Source organism: Erpetoichthys calabaricus, chromosome 18, assembly GCF_900747795.2.
Source record: "Erpetoichthys calabaricus chromosome 18, fErpCal1.3, whole genome shotgun sequence".
NCBI lineage: Eukaryota > Metazoa > Chordata > Cladistia > Polypteriformes > Polypteridae > Erpetoichthys > Erpetoichthys calabaricus.
In genome coordinates, this window is record NC_041411.2 from 70,555,485 (window position 1) to 70,579,943 (window position 24,459).

Here is a 24,459-nt window from a genome sequence, read left to right on the forward strand (position 1 = left end):
TGTATGTTTGTGTTAGTGAAGTCCAGATGATTTTATGTAATAATAATAATAATAATAATACATTTTATTTATATAGCGCCTTTCCCATGCTCAAGGCACTTACAGAATAAATAAAGAACGGCAGAATATACAGTATATAGCATTGTACAAACCAGATAAATAAACAAAGAAGATTAAGACAGTAAATTCTGAAAAAAAAAAAAAAAAAAAAAAAAAAAAACAGACAACATAATTAATGGTAATGTAAAGTCGTTACTTCCTGGGCTGTGGCATCCTGATACTGTATATATACTCTGTGAGGTTTGCCACCCTAGTTAGGAGTGGTTCTTAACTTGTGCCCGATTCTACCAGAGGCATGTAGAGAAAATCGAGTAATATGTGTGGATCCTTTCTTACATCCTAGTAAGCTACCAGACATCTGAAACGTCATGTCTAGTTGATAGGATTGATGAAACAGAACAATGGCAGCACTTGGATGGAGACAGATTCTGAGCACAGGGAAAGTACCCAGCAATATTAAGTAAGTAGCAGCTCCACAAAAGGTCCAAGTCACTAGTGTATGGTGAAGATAAACTAATCAGACCTTGTATTATCATGGAAAATGCTTTCTTTTTTCACACTGACCGTAAACTTTAGGTTCTTTGTTATGTGGGAGCATATACTCCAAACTGTACTGTTACATAACAATTTCACTTGGAGAAACCACATTCAGTAGAAGTCAAACTATACATTGTAATCTAAATGTGATATCATAAACAGAAACACAGGCAGAATGAAGTACTACATGAAATATACAACCTAGACTCTCATAGCTTCAGTCATTTTAAGATGGTCTTTCACTCCCAGTGGCCAATTCTTCATTACAGAGCCTCTCTAGTGGAACACAGCAGCTTATGTTATTTTCAGATATAATGAAGAAAAACATTTTTTTACCTGCCTGTGTGTCTGATTTTTATATCTTCTATTAGGCCTGCCCATCCAGAGAGGGCTGGGCTATGTCTCCTTGTTAATCCTTTAAAAACCCTCAGTAAATAATTATAATACCGAATTTGCCAGACATAAAATTAATTCTTAAACTTTAACCCAATCAAATAAGAAAGCTAAACAATGACAAACCTGTAAAACTAAAAGTCAAGCAATCCCAGTAATCTCAATGTAGTATTTTAGTCTGTACAACAGAGTCCATGTAATTCCTCCTGCGTGTGCCTCCAACATCAGAATGGCACATTTCAGTCAAAAGTTATGAAAGTTCCAAAATTTTCATCTACATATTAGCCTAGAAGAGTTTGATCTAGTAATATTTCATCTTCATCTTAAAATTCTTCCATTTTTTTGTCCTTTGTTATCTTTTGCTATCCAAAAAAACAAAATGGCTATTTAATAAATTACATTTTCTCAATATGTATAAAACAGTGGACTCAGAAAGTAATGAGCCCACTTCACTTTCTGCACACTTTATTTTGTTGGATGTTTAAATTTGTTTTTCCCATCAGACTAATGATAAAGTAAAAACATGTTTTTACAAAGGTTTTCAAGTCTCTTAAAAAATCCCAAACTGAAATCTCTCATTCATATAAGAATTTAAACCCTTAACTCAGTACTTTGTAGAAGCTCCTTTGGCAGCAGTTACAGCTTTGAGTCGTCTTAGCTAAGTCTCTACAAGCTATGGACATCTGGATTTGAGGCAGTTTATCAAATTCTTGTTGTCAACCATGTTCGATTGGATGGGAAATGTTTGCAAACTGCCATCTCCAGGCCTCTCCACAGATGTTCTATGGGACTTACATCTGGGTTTTGGTTGGACTACTCAAGGGCAGTAAGAGGCTTGTCCCAGAGTAACTACAGAATGGTCTTGGCTGTATGTTTTGGGTCATTATTGTGGTGAAAGGAGAACTGCACAAAGAGTTAGATTCTCTAATCTGATGAGACGAAAATGTTTTTTTATCTTGGTTTCAGAATCCAAGAAGGCCGCCATATATCTTTTAGTGAAGACTGGGTACTGTCTATCCACTTTACCATAAACGCCTGATTGGTGGAGTGCTGCTGAGATGGTCATCTTTCAGACTAGTTCTCCCATCTCAGCAGAGGATTTCTGAAGCTCTGTTACTATTGGACTCTTAGTCACTTTTCTTTCTTGCCCAGTTACTGTAGAAAGAGTCTTGGTGATTCCAAACTTCTTCCATTTCACAATTATTACAGTCACTGTACTCTTTGGAACCCCCTAAGCTTTAAAAATTATTTTATCCCTTTATTTTGATCTACTCCTCACCACATTTTGCTTGCAGATGACTAATGGGAGTTCCATGTACTCCAAAGCTTGTTTTTTTTGACCTGACACGCAGTGTGAATTAGAAGATTAGAACACTCTAGATGAGAACAGGCCATGCAGCCCAACAAAGCTTGCCAGTCCTATCCACTTATTTCTTCCAACTAAACATCAAGTCGAGTTTTGAAAGTCCCTAACGTCTTACTGTCTACCACACTACTTGGTAGCTTATTCCAAGTATCTATCGTTCTTTGTGTAAAGAAAAACTTCCTAATGTTTGTGCGAAATTTACCCTTAACAAGTTTCCAACTGTGTCCCTGTGTTTCTGATGAACTCATTTTAAAATAACAGTCTCGATCCACTGGACTAATTCCCTTCATAATTTTAAATACTTCACAATCATGTTACCTCTTAATCTTTTAAAACTGTAAAGGCTCAGCTCTTTTAATCTTTCCTCATAACTCATCCCCTGTAGCCCTGAATCAGCCTAGTCGCTCTTCTCTGGACCTTTTCTATTGCTGTGATGCATGTTAAGCTTACTGACCTATAGTTGCTTGGATCATCCCTGTCACCCTTTTTATATAATGGCATGATATTTGCCATTTTCTAGTCCTTCAGAATCTCTCTAGTGCACAATGACTTCTGAAAAATATTTGTCAAGGGTTTATATATGTACTCACTTGCCTCCTTAAGAATTTGAGGATAAATATTAATAATTGAGGAACCTTCTACACACGGGTGTGTAGGTAGTGTGGTGTACTGGTTAAGGTTTTGGATTTCAAACCCTGAGGTTGTGGATTCAAATCCCGCTACTGACATCATGTGACCATTAGCAAGTCACCTGACATGCCTGTGCTCCTATTAGAAAACCAAACAGAATTGTAACCAATTGTATCATTAATGCTGTTGAATAAAGTCATCAGCCAAATAAGTAAATGTAAATGTGTGTGCCTTTCTAAACGATGTTCAATCATTTCAGTTTGTCAGGGGTGGACTTCAGTCAAGGTTTGGACTCGTGTCAAGGATAATGAAAGCAAACAGGAGGCACCTGAGCACAACTTGGAGTGCCATAGCCAAGACCCCAATTACTATAAATGAAACGTTTCCTATTCTGATTTTTAATACTTTTTCAAGCCTTTCTGCAAATATGGTTTTACTTTGTCATAATGGGATATTGAGTATCGATTGATGGGTAAAAATGGCGAATTTCCATCCATCCATCCATTTTCCAGCCCGCTGAATCCGAACACAGGGTCACGGGGGTCTGCTGGAGCCAATCCCAGCCAACACAGGGCACAAGGCAGGAAACAATCCCGGGCAGGGTGCCAACCCACCGCAGGACACACACACACACACCCACACACCAAGCACACAATTTAGAATCGCCAATCCACCTAACCTGCATGTCTTTGGACTGTGGGAGGAAACCGGAGCGCCCGGAGGAAACCCACGCAGACACGGGGAGAACATGCAAACTCCACGCAGGGAGGACCCGGGAATCGAACCCAGGTCCCCAGATCTCCCAACTGCGAGGCAGCAGCGCTACCCACTGTGCCACCGTGCTGCCCAATGGCGAATTTATCAATTTAAAATTAAAACTACAACACAATGAAGTGTGCAGAAAGTGAATGTGTTGGAATCCCCTTTTTGGATCTTTCTGTTTCCACACTATGGATCCACTTTCCAGATTCACTATATGTTGATACCAATACCTTAAGTGACCTCAAATAGAAACGCTATAAACCATTCATTATTAGAATCGTGTACTTAGATTATTTGTTAGTTTTGTAATATTAAGTGCTTCTTTCTTTCTTACAGTTGCAAGAAATATCATTCAAGAACAATTACACAGCTTTTCTAATGGTACGACTTCATAAACAAGATCCCAACTCTCCAGGCAATGTAAAGTGGGTGACTTGTCTGCGCAATTACCAGTTAATGCCCTGTCCTCATACTGAAGAAGGGGCTCAGGATTATTTCTCAATCAGTAGACAACAGGTTGGTCATGTTGTAATTGGAGGAACTAAAAAGAAAAAAATGTAAAGTGTCTTATAAGATGTACTAGATTGTTCTTAATTTATTCCTAAACAAAACTGAGGTAATATTCCAAAAATGAGACAATGAATTGTGTGGTGCACTGACAAAAGTCAAAGGAAAGTCAAGTATACCTGGACATAGGGGTCTGAATACCGCTGAAAGCATCAGGCTTCCATTTTTGAGTTTAAGACACCTGTGACAAATAATACAGGTTAGTATTATTTATAATCCATTGACATTTAAAAACATTTCCAGGGTCTGAAATACTAAGCAAAGGGAAAATGGGAATTATTTGTCCTCTTCCATGAGAACCCTGAATATAATGAGGACTGATTGAGGTCGTTTATGTTAGGTAGAATGCTTAGAGGGGGCTGGGTGGTCTCGTGGCCTCAGAACCCCTGCAGATTTTTTTTTTTTTTCTCCAGCCGTCTGGAGTTTTTTTTGCTTTTACTGTCCTCCCTGGCCATCTGACCTTACTTTTATTCTATGTTAATTAGTGTTCCCTAATTTTAATTCTTATTTATTTTCTCTTTTTTCTCTTTCTTCATCATGTAAAGCACTTTGAGCTACATTGTTTGTATGAAAATGTGCTATAGAGCTAAATGTTGTTGTTGTTGACACCCCACAGACTTGTACAGTGGGGGAAATAAGTATTTGATCCCCTGCTGAATTTGTAAGTTTGTTCACTTACAAAGAAATTAACAACCTCTAATTTTAATGGAGAGAGACAGAATATCAACCAAAAATCCAGAAAAAACACATTACATACAAGTTATAAATTGATTTGCATGTCATTGAGAGAAATAAGGATTTGATCCCCAACAACCCAGCCAGAATTCTGGCTCCCATAGATTGACAATCAATCAGTCAATTACAGATACTCCTGATCTCAACTTGTGATGTGTATAAAGCACACCTGTCCACAGAATCAATTTCTTCCATTCCAGCTTCTCCACCACTATGGACAACACCAAAGAGCTTTCAAAGGACGTCAAGGACAAGACCTGCACAAGGCTGGAATGGGCTACAAGATCATCAGCAAGAAACTTGGTGAGAAGGTAACAACTGTTGGTGCAATTATTCAGAAATGGAAGAAATATAAAATGACCATCAATACTCGTGATGTGTATAAAGCACACCTGTCCACAGAATCAATTTCTTCCATTCCAGCTTCTCCAGCACTATGGGTAACACCAAAGAGCTTTCAAAGGACGTCAGCGACAAGACCTGCACAAGGCTGGAATGGGCTACAAGATCATCAGCAAGAAGCTTGGTGAGAAGGTAACAACTGTTGGTGCAATTATTCAGAAATGGAAGAAATATAAAATGACCATCAATCGCCCTCGGTCTGGAGCGCCATGCAAGATCTTGCCTCATGGGGTGGTGAGGATGATCATGAGAAAGGTGAGGGATCAGCCCAAAACTACATGGGAGGAGCTTGTTAAGGATCTGAAGGCAGTTGGGACCACAGTCACCAAGACCAACATTGATAACACACTACACTGTAATGGATTGAAATTTTGTAGCACCCGCAAGGTCCCTCTGCTTAAGAAGGCACATGTACAGTACAGGCCCATCTTAAGTTTGCCTGTGAGCGTCCAGGCCTGTACATGTGCAAATAATCACGCTAACAGTTATCACCTTCTCACCAAGCTTCTTACTGAAGGTCTTGTAGCCCATTTCAGCCTTGTCCCTTATGTCTTCTGACAGCTCTTTGGTGTTGCCCATGATGGTGGAGAAGTTGGAATGGAAGAAATGGATTCTGTAGACAGGTGTGCTTTATACCCATAATGAATTGATATCAGGAGTATCTGTAATTGATTGATTGATTGATTGTAATCTGTGTGCCACATGGGCACAAGGCCAATTTGTGAGAGCCAGAATTCTGGCTGGATTGTAGGGGATCAAATCCTTATTTCACTCAGTGACATGCAAATCAATTTATAACTTGTATGTAATGTGTTTTTTCTGTATTTTTGGTTGATATTCTGTCTCTCTCCATTAAAATGAAACTACCATAACAATTAGAGACCGTTCATTTCTTTGTAAGTGAGCAAACATACAAATTCAGCAGGGGATCAAATACCTATTTCCCCCCATTATATGTTAGTTTTAAGCGAGCACTCTGAAGTAGCCCCAGGCGTGTAGGGACTGTCAGGGTATGTGTTTGAGTGTGCTATGCAGTAAAAGTGGGCTCCGTCCACATTTGGGTCTTACCTTGCACTTGATTCTGCTTGAATAGGCTGTAGCTTCCTGCAGTCCCAATATGAAGTAAGTCGGTTGAGAAATGAGTGCGTGGTACGCAGAGAAAGGAGAAGAAAGCCAGCTACAAGGCAGCAGAATTCTTGGACTGACAAAATGATTTAGTTAAGAAAAGCATTACGTTACTGTGGGTAATTTAAAAACCTGTCTCCCTGTGAGATTTAAGCAAATTATCATAACTGTCAAGTTTTCAGTCCTCCTGATCCGTTAGGAATAATAATGATTGCATATCCACATTGTGATGCATGTTTGACACTGCTATTTCCAGATTTTTATTAGAAGCTTAAACCTATACTGTGATCGAGGAGAAATTTGTATTAGCCTTGTTAACTGCTAGAGATCTTCAAAATGGCAGAACAAACAAAGCAAAGAGTTACAGAAGCATTAGCTAAACTTATCCATCCATCCATTTTCCAACCCGCTGAATCCGAACACAGGGTCACGGGGGTCTGCTGGAGCCAATCCCAGCCAACACAGGGCACAAGGCAGGAACCAATCCTGGGCAGGGTGCCAACCCACCGCAGGACACACACAAACACACCCACACACTAAGGCCAATTTAGAATCGCCAATCCACCTAACCTGCATGTCTTTGGACTGTGGGAGGAAACCGGAGCACCTGGAGGAAACCCACGCAGACACGGGGAGAACATGCAAACTCCAGGCAGCGAGGGCCCGGGAAGCGAACCCGGGTCCCCAGGTCTCCCAACTGCGAGGCAGCAGCGCTACCCACTGCGCCACCGTGCCATCCTAGCTGACCTTATATTCTATGGAAAATATTTTTTGTATCCAATTGACTACCCACTTTTTCCAGCTACCTTAAGTTAATATGCATTTCATGAAAGTGCTTGATTCAGTTCACTTACGCTACTATGGCTGCATTTGCAGAATCACAGGTTAACTTCTTTAAACACCATTAATGGAGACATTTCACGTGTATATTTATTAATATTTGAAACAAAACAACAGGAAGTTCTAAAATCTTTTCAGCCACAATACAAATTGATGAAAAGCCTAAATATGGAAGTCATTAATATAACTGAAAGGTTGAAAATACAGTTGTCGCCAAAAGTTTTGAGAATGACACAAATATTAATTTTAACAAAGTTTGCTGCCTCAGTGTTTAGGATGGCAATTTGCATCTACTCCAGAATGTTCTGAAGAGTGATCAGATGAATTGTAATTCATTGCAATCCCTCTTTGCCATGAAAATGAACTTAATCCCAAAAAAAACATTTGCACTGCATTTCAGCCCTGCTACAAAAGGATCTGCTGATGTCATTTCAGTGATCCTCTCATTAACAGGTGAGACTGTTGACGAGGACAAGGCTGGAGAGCACTCTGTCATGCTGATCGAGCTCGAATAGAGAGGATCAATTGTTGTGAAGAAGGATTCAGGCGCCCAACAAAGTTCAGCAAGCGCCAGGACCGTCTCCTACAGTTGATTCGGGATCGGGGACACCACCAGTGCAGAACTTGCTTAAGAATAGCAGCAGGCAGGTGTAAGTGCATCTGTATGCATGGTGATTTTTGGAGGATGGCCTGGTGGGTATCAAGAAGGGCAGCAAAGAAGCCAAAAAAAATATCAGGGACAGACTGATATTCTGCAAAAGGTCCAGGGACTGGACTGCTGGGAGAAAGTAATTTTCTCAGATGAATCCCCTTTCCGTTTATTTGGGGCCTCCGGAAAAAAGAAAAGGTGAGTGCTACCATCATCAGTCCTGTGTCATACCAACAGTAAAGCATCCTGAGACCATTCATGTCACATGGTGTGGCTTCTCAGCCAAGGCAGTGGGCTCACTCACAATTTGGCCTAAGAACGTAAACATGAATAAAGAGTGGGACCAAAACATCCTCCGAGAGCAACTTCTCCCAACCATCCAAGAACTGACCCACAATGCCTTTTCCAGCATGATGGAGCACCATGACATAAGGCAAAAGTGATAACTAATTGGCTCGAAGAACAAAACATCAAAATTTTGGGGTCCATGGTCAGGAAACTCTCCAGACCTTAATCCCATTGAGAACTTGTGGTCAGTCCTCAAGAGGCAGGTTGACAAACTCCAAGCATTGATTATGCATGAATGGGCTGCCATCAGTCAGGAATTGGCCCAGAAGTTGATTGATAGACAGCCTGCCAGGGCAAATTGCAGAGGTCTTGAAAAATAAAGAAGGGCCAACACTGCAAATATTGACTCTGCGCATAAACGTAATTTAATTGTCAATGAAAGCCTTTGAAACTTCTGAAATGCTTGTAATTCTACTTCAGTATACTATAGAAATATCTGACAAAAAGATCTAAAACACTGAAGCAGCAAACTTTGTGAAAACCAACACTTGGGTCATTCTCAACACTTTTGGCCACGACTGGACATGGAAAAGGCAGGTTAAACAATTCAAATGATAGATATGTGAGTGAACTTATAATTAAATGTTATAACTATAGTAGAACACATTCTATAAAAAGTATTTGTAACACATTTTTTTGATAATTTATAAAGTAAAACTAATCCATCATATATTTTATCTTGGCATTGTTTTATATTGTTTATCTTGGCAGCACAGTAGTGTAGTGGGTAGTGCTACCACCTCACAGAACCAGCGTTATGGGTTTGAATCTCATGCCTTCATGTGGAATTCATATGTCTGTGTTTGGTTTTCCTTTCTTATCCCATAGTGGTTTGGTTAGGTAAAAGGTGTGTGTCCTGTGATGGAATGGTGCTCCACTTGGGTAGATTTCTGCCTTGTGCCCAATGCTTCTAGGATAGGTGTTGAAGGCATTAGCACCTGTGACTTTGAACTGGATAGGTGAGTTTTATAGTGGACAAATGAATAGCTGAATGTGTTTTCAATAAGTGTGTGGACCAAGCTTTTAAGTAGTGAGCAGACCAGCATCGAGATATTTCAAATGTCTGTCAGGTTACTATGAGCTAAGCAGGAATGACAGTTGAAAGCAACAATTTTGTGAGGCAGTAGGATGGCTTCGAATGAAACGTAATATCATACAGCAGTTGAGAGATGATGTGATCATTATATCCGGTCCATGTTCAGAGTCTTGAATTAGCATTTTGAGATTGTATTCAGTCAATCATGAAGACTACTGAAAATGGAGCTGTAGCAATTCAGTTGAGAAGTGGTGAAGGCAGAACTTTCACATCAGTAGATGAGAGGAAGGGGTGGACTGAAGTAATTTTGTGAAGCTTTAGAAAGATGTCCTAAATGTTGCAGAGGGGTGTTTTTTTTAATTCAGATGGCTAAAATTGACAACTTCAAGGAGCAATTCTATTTTATTAGTATGTAAAATTGTAGTAAGATAAATGCAAACAGCCATTGTGATGTGTGAGTCATTGTCCTGCACCCCAAAACACGAGACTGAGTCTCACAGTACTTTAGCAAAACCAGCTTCATTCAGCTTGAAACAGGAACAGCATGGTTATTTATTGTAGTGGGACCTACCACTCTCCTATACACAGCAGTTTGGCAGGGTCATGGCCAGGTTAGTGGCCAAGTAATATTGTTCCCTGCATTTATAATGTTCTTTGCATCACCCATTGATGACAGCCACTTATAGCGAGACTGCAATTGACTTGGATTTGCTTTGGCAGCGAGCTGCTGCAGCGCTGTGAGCCTGCGGTTGTCCCAGCAATGGATAAACAGTCTTCCACATACGTGGTGATCGGGGCACTCTTCTGTGTGTTGTCCCATTGTGGGGAATCATTTATAAATATTTAGCTAGACAGTGAGCTTGACTTTATCTCATATGCAACCAAGAAAGATCTTTATATAGCAGTGGAATATGAGAGTTCATGTTGTAGTCCCATGGCAGCATATGCTGTAGCTACTGAAGGGCAGAGAACCGAGCTCTGATTCTTAAGATAGACAGATACTTTATTAATCCCAAGGGGAAATTCACATACTCCAGCAGCAGCATACTGATAAAAAAAAATATTAAAAAACAATGTTAAATTAAAGAGTGATAAAAATGCAGGTATAACAGACAATAACTTTGTATAATGTTAACGTTTACCCCCTCCAGGAACGATCTCCTCAGTCTGTCAGTGGAGCAGGACGGTGACAGCAGTCTGTCGCTGAAGCTGCTCCTCTGTCTGGAGATGATCCTGTTCAGTGGATGCTGTGGATTCTCCATGATTGACAGGAGCCTGCTCAGCTCCCATCGCTCTGCCACAGATGTCAAACTGTCCAGCTCCGTGCCTACAATAGAGCCTGCCTTCCTCACCAGTTTGTCCAGGCGTGAGGCGTCCCTCATCTTTATGCTGCCTCCCCAGCACACCACCGCGTAGAAGAGGGAGCTCACCACAAACGTCTGATAGAACATCTGCAGCATCTTATTGCAGAAATTGAAAGACGCCAGCCTCCTAAGGAAGTATAGTCAGCTCTGTCCTTTCTTACACAGAGTATCAGTATTGGCAGTCCAGTCCAGTTTATCATCCAGCTGCACTCCCAGGTATTTATAGGTCTGCACCCTCTGCACACAGTCACCTCTGATGATCACGGGGTCCATGAGGGGCCTGGGCCTCCTAAAATCCACCACCAGCTCTTTGGTTTTCCTGGTGTTTAGTTGTAGGTGGTTTGAGTCGCACCATTTAACAAAGTCCTTGATTAGGTTCCAATACTCCTCCTCCTGCCCACTCCTGATGCAGCCCACAATAGCTGATAAGGAACAGCGCAGGAGAGAGAGGCCATAAACAGATCAATTCATTATAAAACACACCAGGCTGTACACATCCAGAGACGTAGGAGCACATCTAACGATATTTTTTAAGGAACTGCATTAGAGTGTTATGGTCAATGATACTGAAGAAAGAAGGTAGAGCATAGAGGGAGAGCCAGTGTGAGTAGTAAAGAAAAGGTTATTCACAATGCAACAAGTGCCATCTGAATGCAGCGCTAAGACTGAAATCCTGACTGAAAAGACTGAAGTAATTGCAACGCAAACATGGACTTAATCAGTTTTAACGCGAAAAGATGCCGACGAAAGAAGAGAAGAAATGGGCCGCTAGGGTGGAAAAAAGAAGACCTGCTCAGGAAGCAGCAAGCACATCAACCTCTGAGCAAATGAATGCTAAACGTACAGAGAAAGAGGATGAAAACTAGGAATGCTCAAGTCAAGTGTATTCACTGCACATTATCATGCAGTGCGCCGTTACTGGTTTATAATAATAAGCTGAAATAGTTGTCTTGATCATCTATCTATCTATCTATCTATCTATCTATCTATCTATCTATCTATCTATCTATCTATCTATCTATCTATCTATCTATCTATCTATCTATCTATCTATCTATCTATCTATACCCATCCATCCATCCATCCATTATTGAATCCATTTAAGCTACAAGATAGAGGATACAGGACAGGAGTCATCCCTGGACTGGTTGCCAGTCCATCACGTGTCACTCATATGGGGCTAAGTTAGCACTGGCAGTCAACATAACATGCACATCTTGGTGTTGTGGGAGAAAAACTAGAAAAAGTTAGATACGGGGAGAGCATGGAAACTCCACTCAGTAACATGTAGGCCATAATGTAGTTACTGCATGTTGTGCCAATTACCATTTTTATTATTTTCACAGTAAATTACATTTTCAATAGCTGTAACACCATAAATTGACACACTCTTATATTGTTTATTTTTTATGTTATAGATGCTCATCGAGCCTGATAATATCACTGCAGTACGCCTGATTCTGCGACAGCCTTCTTCAGTCTGGTTAAATTTTGGCCTGGAAGATATAAGGATTTCAGAAACTGGCAAAGAAGTAAGCAGTTTATAAACATTCATTTTAATTCATAATGCTATATCTTAATGATCTGAAGTAAAAGGTTTTCTGATGGGTGTTGTTAATTAGCATTTTATTCCAACTGAGTGGCAAGAGTGCATTAATGTGTTTTGAGAGGAGGAGGAGATGATCATCCAGCAAAACTGCTTCATAGGATCACGTTCAAATTACGTTTTCATGTCGTTGATTTTGGAAGCAAATTATAATTTTAATAAATATTTTTTCATTGGTTGTGTTGGTCGACACCATAACATAAATGGAACTTCTAATTTTGAATTGAAAAGCTGAGGTAAAATTCCACAAAACTTCGGAGCCTAGGAAGATGAAAATTTTGTTAATTTTTTAAGATATGCTATATTATATATAAGATAGTATAGTTATGTTGTAATATTTATTTAACTTGACATAGCACATCATTTTTTATTACATATCTATGTGACAGATAGGGGGTGCTCTCGCTCCCTTAAACCCTCGGATCAAATGCCAGATACCAGGTAAAAGTCCAAATATTGACTTTATTATAATAAATACGTGCACAAAGCTCCCTCCTCTCCACAATACTCATATAAATACACAATACTAATCAATAATCAACACTCTCCCAGATGCATTGCCACCCATTCACCCAGCTCAGCTCAATGTCTGGGATCTCCCACAGTCCTTTTATAGTCCTTGACCCGGAAGTGTTTCGCTCTTTCTGTCCATGTGACTAGGAACACTTCCTGGTCAGATAAAAACTCTTCTTCTTCATCCCGGAAGTACGTCATTCCTCCTGTCGCTGTGACTAAGACGTACTTCCCGGTTATAGGACACGTAAGAGTCTCTGGGCCTCCCTGCAGCGTCCTCTGTTGGCCTCCAAGGTATCCAGCAGGGCTGTAAAGGAAAACTCCACTGTCCATGATTCCCTGCTGGTATTCGGGGCACCTCCATGCTGAGGGAGAGCTCCACCTGGCGGCCTGGGGGTATTGACCGGGATGAACGGCCAGCCATATATCACATCTATAAGAATTAAGTGACTTATTCATGCTAATTTGTTAAACTATATTTGTAGTGCCTGGAACAGTATAGTATGTGCGGCAATTTGAAAATATACACATAATTTAGATTTTAGATTTTAAATAAATATTTACAGTATGCAATGAACCCATTTGTTTAATGTAATGTAAACCCACTGTAGGTGTGTTCCATTGGAAAGGTGATATAGACAGAGTTTGATACAGCGCATTTCCACACCCACCACACGACGGACCACCTCAGGATCCCAATCAAATCCCAAATGCAGCCGTGCAATGGGTGACACTTCAGCACCCCACTAGTTTGAATGGAATGGAACAGAACAGGGTGAGGGTTTTTACAGTTGCTAGAGTGCCAATCCTGCCACCAAACTCTAAATTATCCCTTGCAAGTTGGAGGACCTCTCTAATCAGATCTCTAATTAGTTATGGGAGCACATTCTCTGCTTTATTTATATATTTTTATCATTATTATTTTTCTCCTCATGACATTCTTTCTTAGGCATTTTTTTCTCATTTAGGGAGATGATATTTTGCTTCTTCTCCCAAATCAAGTTCATTTAAGCACAGAATGGGTTGACGTTACCTTCTTAAGGTCACATCTTTAATCACGTACTGTATATGGACCTTAATTACGGAAGGGTCCACTCCACACTTAGACAGCTAACAGTCCAGTCTTGTGTTGTTTTCCCTTTTCGGTAACAACAACAGTAACATTTATTTCTACAGCACATGTTCATACAACAATACTGCTCAAAGTTCTTTACAAGATAACAAAGGGAAAGTTACAAGAAAAGAAAACAATTAAGATTAGGCAATGATATTAAAGAATAAGTAACAATAAAACAAGGTAAAGCCAGATGGCCGGGACGACTGAAAAAAAAAAAAAAAAATCAAAACAAAACTCCCAATTAGGTTGAAGAAAAAAAAAAAAAAAACAAAATCTGCAGGTGTTCCAAGGTCAAAAGACCACCCAGCCCCCATTGGGCATTCTACCTAACATATAAAATTTGCAACTCAGTCCTCTTTGTTTTCATTCTTCATATGGTGAAGTTGGTCTCATGGGCAGCTGAGACCCCCACCTTCATTCCATCATTTCAGGGGGCTTCCTGGTGCCTTGATCAGGTGGTGGTGGCTTAGATTGCCACCAAGAAGAACCGGAAAATCCAGCAGAGAATAGTAGAGATTAGTACAGATATATGTGAATCTGTCTTTAGGACCCATTTGCTTATAATGGCAATGGTTGGATAATGGAGTATATTTTAATCAAATTAAATAATCTACATTTTAGAAATATTTATAAGTTTATAGTAGTATAAATGAAATAAAAGTATGATTATTTAATATAGCTAGCTGTGTCTTTTTAAGTGTATTGTAAATGCGATAGAATGTTTTTTACACTTTTGTGGCTAGTGTTAGTATTAGGGTTACTGTGTGTGTATTTATGTGTGTGTGTGTGTGTGGGGCCTGGAATAAACTGACACTTTGTGCTGAGGTTGGACCCACCTTGCTCCTGTGCCTCCTAAATCTGTTCTGCGACCTTCAACTTTAAGTTCAAATTTGTTCCCCTAAACTACAATGAAATTCTTACTCGCAGTCCCACAGGATAGTCAAGTGACGACAGTACCAACAATAGACTGAAAAGAAGACAATGACTACAACATCATATATTGAGTACAAAATATATGCATAGACTCCCCCTCCCTTTGTGAAGATTCTTGGAAACCCTTTCATAAGAAAAAATTATTTAATGTGAATACATACAGTTAGGTCCATAAATATTTGGACAGAGATAGCTTTTTTCTATTTTTGGCTTTAATTCAGTGGGGTGAACAAAACGATTGCATAAAAATGTGAGGCAACTAAAGCATTTTTTAAACACAATCCCTTCATTTCAGGGGCTCAAAAGTAATTGGACAATTGACTCAAAGGCTATTTCATGGGCAGGTGTGGTCAAGTCCGTCATTATGTCATTATCAATTAAGCAGATAAAAGGCCTGGAGTTGATTTGAGGAGTGGTGCTTGCATGTGGAAGATTTTGCTGTGAACAGACAACATGCCGTCAAAGGAGCTCTCCATGCAGGTGAAAGAAGCCATCCTTAAGCTGCGAAAACAGAAAAAACCCATTGGAGAAATTGCTACAATATTACGAGTGGCAAAATCTACAGTTTGGTACATCCTGAGAAAGAAAGAAAGCACTGGTGAACTCGGCAACGCAAAAAGACCTGGACGTCCACGGAAGACAACAGTGGTGGATGATCGCAGAATCATTTCCATGGTGAAGACAAACCCCTTCACAACAGCCAACCAAGTAAACAACACTCTCCAGGGGGTACGCGTATCGATATCCAAGTCTACCATAAAGAGAAGACTGCATGAAAGTAAATACAGAGGGTGCACTGCAAGGTGCAAGCCACTCATAAACCTCAAGAATAGAAAGGCTAGATTGGACTTTGCTAAAGAACATCTAAAAAAGCCAGTTCAGTTCTGGAAAAACATTCTTTGGACGGATGAAACCAAGATCAACCTCTACCAGAATGATGGCAAGAAAAAAGTATGGAGAAGGTGTGGAACAGCTCATTATCCAAAGCAGACCACATCATTTGTAAAACACGGTGGAGGGATGCAGTGTGATGGCTTGGGCGTGCATGGCTGCTAGTGGCATTGGGACACTAGTGTTTATTGATGATGTGACACAGGACAGAAGCAGCCGAATGAATTCTGAGGTGTTCAGAGACATCCTGTCTGCTCAAATCCAGCTAAATACAGCAGTCAAATTGATTGGGCGGCGTTTCATGATACAGATGGACAATGACCCAAAACATACAGCCAAAGCAACCCAGGAGTTTTTATTAAAGCAAAGAAGTGGAAAATTCTTGAATGGCCAAGTCAGTCACCTGATCTTAACCCAATTGAGCAGGCATTTCAGTTGTTGAAGACTAAACTTCAGACAGAAAGGCCCACAAACAAACCGCAACTGAAAGCCGCTGCAGTAAAGGCCTGGCAGAGCATTAAAAAGGAGGAAACCCAACATCTGGTGATGTCCAGGAGTTCAAGACTTCAGGCTGTCATTGCCAGCAAAGGGTTTTCAACCAAGTATTAGAAATGATTATTTTATTTACAGTTATTTAATTTGTCCAATTACTTTTGAGCCCCTGAAATAAAGGGATTGTGTTAAAAAGATGCTTTAGTTGCCTCACATTTTTATGCAATCGTTTTGTTCACCCCACTGAATTAAAGCTGAAACTCTGCACTTCAACTGCATCAGAGTTGTTTCATTTAAAATGCATTGTGGTAATGTACAGAACCAAAATTAGAAAAAAAGTTGTCTCTGTCCAAATATTTATGGATCTAACTGTAATTTTCCATTCATTACAAAACAAATAAAAATAAAATAGGTGTTACTTGGGCCCCATTTTTGCTCAGCTATCACCAAAATATATGCACTTTGAATGAGTCAGTTTATCAATAAAATTGGACCTCCAATCCAGAGGTGGGTAGAGTAGCCAAAAATTGTTCTCAAGTAAGAGTAGCGTTACTTCAAAATAATATTACTCAAGTAGAAGTAAAAAGTAGTCATCCAAAAAATGAGTCAAGTAAGAGTAAAAAAGTATTTGGTGAAAAGACAACTCAAGTACCGAGTAACTGTTTGATTATAATAAATGATTTATTTTTTAGAAATGTTGTAATAAGACAGACAAAAATATAAAATAATGTGCAAATTCTGCTATTTCCAAATAATAAAATAAAAATTGAGTAAAAATAAATAACATTACAAAATAAAGATGCACAAATAACACAAATTTCCAAATCTCAGTTTTTCACAACAAAGCTTTTGAAGCCAATACCTACAGTTGGTAACATGTATGTTTAAACAGTGCAAACTACTTACAGTGACAAGATACACTGACAGTATAATACTGCATATTCACTTACCCTCCAAATAGCACAGCTGATAGAAAATAACATTAAATAACATTAGAACAAGGCAGCTTGTGCATGTACAAGAAGTCTCACTTTACCTTGACTTTCTGTGTCTGTGCATGTTTGGTTAAAACCTGCTTGTTCTTCGCTCAGTGTAGTGATGGTTAAGCTTCAGCAGGAGTTGGCCCTCAGGGTTCCTGCAGTGAAGCTGTGACTGTTTAGCAGTGAACAGGAGCCCTGAATGATTAAAAAGTCTCTCACAGACTACAGATGCAGGAAGTTTGTGTGTGGTCATGTGACTGCATGGCTATGTCTGATTGGTGAAACGGAGTCATGTGATTATTGTTGCTACGTTTGATTGGTGAAACGGAGTCATGTGATTATTGTTGCTACGTTTGATTGGTGAAATGGAGTCATGTGATTATTGTTGTTACGTCTCATTGGTGAAACAGCCATGCAGTAGATCCACTGGCGGCTTCTCTCTGGCAAAAATATAGCGTATCTAATGTGTAAATGGAAAAAAGTAACGAGTCGATTGTTGCCCAATGTAGCGGAGTAAGAGTAGCTTTTCTTCTTCACAGATGTACTCAAGTAAAAGTAAAAAGTATGGTGCAGTAAAACTAGTCTTAGAAGTACAAGTACAAAAAGTTACTCAAGTAAATGTAACGGAGTAAATGTAACTCGTTACTATCCACCTCTTCTCTAAGCAAACCCTAAGAAGATTTTTTCACTTCCTTAAATTAAAACTCTTTAAAAAGCTGCTTACATATGCTTTGTTACATTCAACAGAATGGCTTTTCCATGTTTTCTGTGGTTTTCCAGCAATGTCATGATTATTTTTGGATCTGTGGTTCCCAAGATAGCATAAACAGGCATGTGAAAAACACAAATGATGTGGTAACCGAACTATAGCACATGAACGCAACCTCATCTGTAAGAAAGACGGAGACTGTGATTGCGTGTAATCAACATCCAGCCCGACTCCGTGGTGCACTTGGGACGACAGCAGAGATTATCAAGCATTAGTGCTAGTGACACACATTTGATAATTATATTAGACATAGTTGTCATGTGTACAGTTGACAGTGAAATTCTTCGTTCAGGGGCAACTGGGCGACAGACAACTCGGCGAAAAGACAACTCGGCGACATCCTTTACCACTTAGGTAATAGTTAGGTTCAAAGAGATTTTTTAATGATATTTAAATGACAATGTAGGGCGCCGGAAAATCCACTGAATCGCCTGCTTTATGAGAGTCCCAATATGTTGAGAGTAAAGATATTCGTTAGGCTGTACTCATAGGTCACCTTTTGTATTCTAAATAACGTTATCATACAATTACAATCAATACAATTCATATAAAGGATTAGCAATTTTGGTTGCAGAACTTAATGTAAGATAGAGTTTGTTCCATCTGCAGAGTAAAGTTCGTTCATCAATTATATAAATTTATTTTCAACATTTTAAATTACATTGTCATTTAAATATAAGTAAAAAATCTCTTTGAACCTATTACATAATTGGTAAAGGATGTCGCCGAGTTGTATTTCGCCAAGTTATTTCTTCGCCGAGATGTCTTTTGCCGACTTGTCTTTTCACTAGGTTGTCTTTCTCTGAGTTGCCTTTTCGCCGAATTGTCTGTCGCCCAATTGCCACCAAACCGAAATTCTTACTTGCATGTCTGACCAGCATTGCCACTCTCTGGCACCATAATAAACAAGAATGTATTAAAAGGCTGTGGTGAGTTGGCACCCTGCCCTGGATTGGTTCCTGCCTTGTGCCCTGTGTTGGCTGGGATTGGATCCAGCAGACCCCCCGTGACCCTGTGTTCGGATTCAGCGGGTTGGAAGATGGTTGGTTGTATTAAAAGGTCTTCCATAATACAGTTTGGTTCTATTAAGCAGATTAGATTAGATTATTTATTTATAAAAGCACATTTAAAACAACAGAGGTTGCGCCAAAGTGCTGTACAAAGAAGCATTAACATAAACACAATACAAACAATCATGCAAAAGCATATTAATAAAACAACCAATTATAACATCCACCACAATCCCATTATACACAGTGAAAGGTGGAAGAAAACAAGTAGGTCTTAAGCCGACTTTTAAAAACCTCGATAGAGGATGGAGACCTGATGTGAAAATGCAAGTCATTCCAAAGCTGTGGAGCAACCACTGAGAACGCTCTGTCTCCCCTCGACTTCATCCGAGATCTTGGCACTACAAGGAGCAGTCGCCCAGATGACCTCAGTGCTCTTGGTGGCACATAGGGGTGAAGGAGATCACAGATATATTTTGGAGAGAGACCATACAAGGCTTTAAAAACAAGATTTTAAAATCAATGTGGCACCTCACCGGTAGCCAGTGGAGAGAACTTAAAATGAGGGAGATGTGATCCCTTTTTCTCGACCCAATCAAAAATCTAGCTGCAGCGTTCTGAACCAGCTGGAAGGCGCGACAGAGCAGCATGTGTAGTATGTTGTGGTCCTTGAAAAAGGATCTTTTTTATCCCGTAATATTACGAGACCCCTTTAATACCCTCTGCAGTGCTTTGTAGACCTGAGCTACGCAGGAAATGTACCAGGATGTAAAGTAACTAGTGAATACTATCCACAACTGTGCAAATATTGAAGTAAAAATAACTGAAGCTGTTCAGAAAATAGATGAATGAATGGATGGTTTTTAAATACTTGGTAATTCTTAATGTTTTTTTTTTTTTTTTTTTCCCAGGATTCAGAAAAGACTCTTCCATCATGGCTTTCCAGTTTGACTCCTGTAGGGCAGGCTCCAAAATGTCAAAATGTAAGCAGTAAGAAGTTTGGTACTTTTATGATGTGTGGTAATTTGCCCAAGGATCTTCTTTTTTGATTCTGCTTTAATACAGTTTCACCATGATCCACTCTTATAAATCATACTTATATTCTGCATACTTTCAACTTGTTCCATATCTTCCTGTCCTTTACATCTTGCTCTGTTACCCCCATCACCTGCATGTCCTCTCTCACCACATCCATAAGCCTTCTCTTAGGCCTTCCTGTTTTTCTCTTGCCAGGCAGCTATGTCCTTAACATCCTTCTCCCAATATACCCAGCATCTCTCCTCTGCACATGTCCAGACCATCGTAATCTCACCTCTCTGACTTTGTCTCCCAACCGTCCAACCTGAGCTGACCCCTAATGTACTCATTTCTAATCCTGTCCATCCTCGTCACACCCAATGCAAATCTTAACATCTTTAACTCTGCCACCTCCAGCTCTGTCTCCTGTGCCACCGTCTCCAACCCATATAACATAGCTGGTCTCACTACCGTCCTGCAGACCTTCCCTTTCACTCTTGCTGATATCCATTAACATACACTGCCTGGCCAAAAAAAAAGTCGCCACCTGGATTTAACTAAGCAAATAGGTACGAGCCTCCTATTGGATAATTACTGCATGGGCGATTATCTTTCAGCTGGCAACAAGTTATTTAACCCCAACTGGTGCAATGAGTTGCTTCTCATTTCTTAAACAACCATGTCGAAAGACACATCTCGTGGTCGTGGAAAAGATGTCAGTCTGTTTGAGAAGGGTCAAATCATTGGCATGCATCAAGCAGAGAAAACATCTAAGGAGATTGCAGAAACTACTAAAATTGGGTTAAGAACTGTCCAACGCATTATTAAAAACTGGAAGGATAGTGGGGACCCATCGTCTTCGAGGAAGAAATGTGGCCGGAAAAAAATCCTGAACTTAAACGTTTGGTGAAATCAAATCGAAGAAAAACAACAGTAGAACTCAGGTCTCTATGTTTAATAGTGAAAGTAAGAACATTTCCACACGCACAATGCGACGGGAACTCAAGGGATTGGGACTGAACAGCTGTGTAGCCGTAAGAAAACCACTAATCAGTGAGGCAAACCGGAAAAAAGGCTTCAATTTGCTAGGGAGCATAACGATTGGACTCTGGAGCAATGGAAGAAGGTCATGTGGTCTGATGAGTCCAGATTTACCCTGTTCCAGAGTGATGGGCGCATCAGGGTAAGAAGAGAGGCAGATGGAGTGATGCACCCATCATGCCTAGTGCCTACTGTACAAGCCTGTGGGGGCAGTGCTATGATCTGGGGTTGCTGCAGTTGGTCAGGTCTAGGTTCAGCAACAGTATGTGCTCCAAGAATGAGGTCAGCTGACTACCTGAATATACTGAATGACCAGGTTATTCCATCAATGGATTTTTTTCTTCCCTGATGGCACGGGCATATTCCAAGATGACAATGCCAGGATTCATCGGGCTCAAATTGTGAAAGAGTGGTTCAGGGAGCATGAGACATCATTTTCACACATGGATTGGCCACCACAGAGTCCAGACCTTAACCCCATTGAGAATCTTTGGGATGTGCAGGAGAAGGCTTTGCGCAGCGGTCAGACTCTACCATCATCAATGCAAGATCTTAGTGAAAAATTAATGCAGCACTGGATGGATCTAAATCTTGTGACATTGCAGACGCTTATCGAAACAATGCCACAGCGAATGTGTGCCGTAATCAAAGCTAAAGGCGGTCCAACGAAATATTAAGAGTGTGTGACCTTTTTTTTTGGTGGCGACTTTTTTTTTTGGCCAGGCAGTGTATATTAACACTCACTCACACCGAGCCAATACTGTATGAAGTCATCAAATAACATAACATACACATCTGTGGGATTTGGGAGAAAAACTTGTGAAGACGAGGAAAAAATGATCAAGCTCCACACACTCACAGTCCTTAGTGCTGGGATTTGAACCCGGTCTTCATGAGGTTTGAGGCAGCAGCAGCACTCACAATTGCACCATCATGTTATTTTCCTTGTTCTCTATGTGTGAAATGTTATTCTTTTTAAGACGTTGTTTTGTTTCAGTTCTTTAATTATAAAGTTAGTGTGCATTTTAGTGAGTACAAACCCTATCCTTTTTTCCATAAATACCGCTTTGGGAAATAACACTTCCAAGTGTTGGTTGCTTTTCAAAAAAAGCATTACGATAGTTGCAGGCTGTTTAAAACCAATTTAAATTACACATGAAAGACATGATGGTGTTTCTTAATTAAAAACCCTTCTGTGTAAACTTATATCTCCATACTTTCATGTTTCCTTCTATTTTTCCATTAAATCAAACTGTATTATGATATGTAGGAAGTCAACATTCTTTCTGAAAAGTATCAAGCTATGCAGAACAAATCACAACTGCCTCTGGTGTTTGTACTGCTGTGCGCTCAGTAAATCCCATCTGCATTGCTTGCTTAGGACAACATTTGGAAGGCCAGTAGTCGATTAAAAGTATTCACGGATGTAGAGGAGGGGAGGTTGAGATTATTCACTGATGACGCGTTGCTTCACCCACCACATGACAGACCACGTGGATTGGGACCCGAGTACAACGGGTGACACCACAGCACCACACTAGATCTTACGGAATGGAACAGTGTGAGGTTTTTTACAGAGGCTGAAGTGCCAACCCTGCCACCAACCCCTAAGTTTTCCCTGTAAGATAGAGGACCTGCTTGCAAAATTTATTTATAAAGCACAATTTTAAAACACCATAAGTGTAAACCAATGTGCTGTACAATAAAATAAAAAAATATCAATAATAAATCAGTAAACAAAGGACAAAAGTTTCATAAATACTAAAACAAATAAGTTAAAGGAACCAATTAGAAGAAAAACAATTTCCAGAAAAACAATGGATATGAAAAAAATAATAAATTATTAATAAAATTGATACCAGAGTTACTCATATACAGTTATAAGCAATCAAAAACAAGCGTGTTTTAAGTCTTGATTTAAACATTTGAGTTGATGAAGCTAACCTATTTTCAATTGGCAGAGCATTCCATAACTTTGGTGCTAGAACTACAAAGGCACGATCACCCCGTCTTCATCTTAGACTTTGGCACGACCAACAATTGCTGTTGAGAGGAACATAAAGAGCGGACTGGTGTATACGGGACCAGCAACTCGGCCAGATAGAATGGGGCAGCACCATTTAGCGACTTATTAACCAAAAGTAAAATTTTAAAATGAATCCTAAATTCAACTGGGAGCCAATGAAGCGAGGCCAGAATTGGAGTAATGGACACAACTTTCTGAGACCCAGTAATAAAACGAGCAGCAGCATTCTGAACCATCTGTAGCCAAGAAAGATGAAATTTACAGATTCCAGAATAAAGTGAATTTCAATAATCGAGGCGTGATATAATAAAAGCATGGCCTACCTTCTCCAAATCAGAGTGCCCCAGAAACGATTTGACTCTAGCAAGCAGTCTAAACTGAAAAAAGCAGCTCTTGACAATGGACGAAATCTGTTGGGACCCGAGTACAACGGGTGACACCACAGCACCACACTAGATCTTACGGAATGGAACAGTGTGAGGTTTTTTACAGTGGCTGGAGTGCCAATCCTGACACCAACCCCCAAGTTTTTCCTGTAAGATTGAGGACCTGCTTGCAGGGCTGGATGCAGGTTCATGTCATAGCCAGGACGAAAATAACAGTGCAGTGTGTCTCAAACGTTTTAATCTTTTTCTGATCCCATTTTCGATTTGGTGATTTGTTACAACAAGAACTTTGCCTGTTTCTCATCTGCATCAAAATAATTGTATTGTTTCTTATTGAGACTTTCAGGTTATTTGTAAAGGCATATTTGAATTTCTCTGATGTACAATTAAGTGAAAAGCATTTGTTTTAGCTTCATTAGTTATTCCCTGATTTAAACCATCCTATTTTCTTCATTGTTAGTATTTCTGTAGAGCGGTGTCTTTGATGCTCATGTTTTGTTTCACCTACCCTAGTAGACATTTTCTCTGAAAGACTGCAAGTTACTGTATCACCCCCTTGCATCCCCTGCTCAATGTAAATTGCACTACTTAACATTACCATGCAGTTTCAGGATGACAGTTTGGGAAAGCTTTTCTGTATGAGAGATTCTAAAAGTAGAACGCATGAAGACAACTTTAAATATTGTGGGGTAAAGCTTTTAGTGTGAGAACTAAACATTGTCCTATTAGACTAGAAGAAATATAAAACTACCAGTAACTGCGCTCTGCAGTAACTACATTATGGCCTACATGTTACTTGAGTGGAATTTCTATGCTCTCCCCATATCTAACTTTATTTTTTCTCCTGGTATTCTAGTTTTTCTC

At 39.8% G+C, this 24,459-nt stretch overlaps 1 protein-coding gene across 2 annotated transcripts in view; it reads left to right on the forward strand.

Annotated features, from left to right (window-relative positions):
* nicn1 (nicolin 1) overlaps positions 1–24,459 on the forward strand; it is a 42,080-nt gene that overhangs the window by 12,177 nt on the left and 5,444 nt on the right. The window contains exons 3-5 of one of the 2 annotated variants that reach the window (XM_028824432.2): positions 4,085–4,264; positions 12,233–12,346; positions 20,037–20,108. In XM_028824432.2, coding sequence (XP_028680265.2) covers positions 4,085–4,264; positions 12,233–12,346; positions 20,037–20,108 — 366 coding nt within the window. The remainder of the gene's footprint in view (positions 1–4,084; positions 4,265–12,232; positions 12,347–20,036; positions 20,109–24,459) is intronic. The other variant, XM_051921533.1, reaches the window with a different exon arrangement.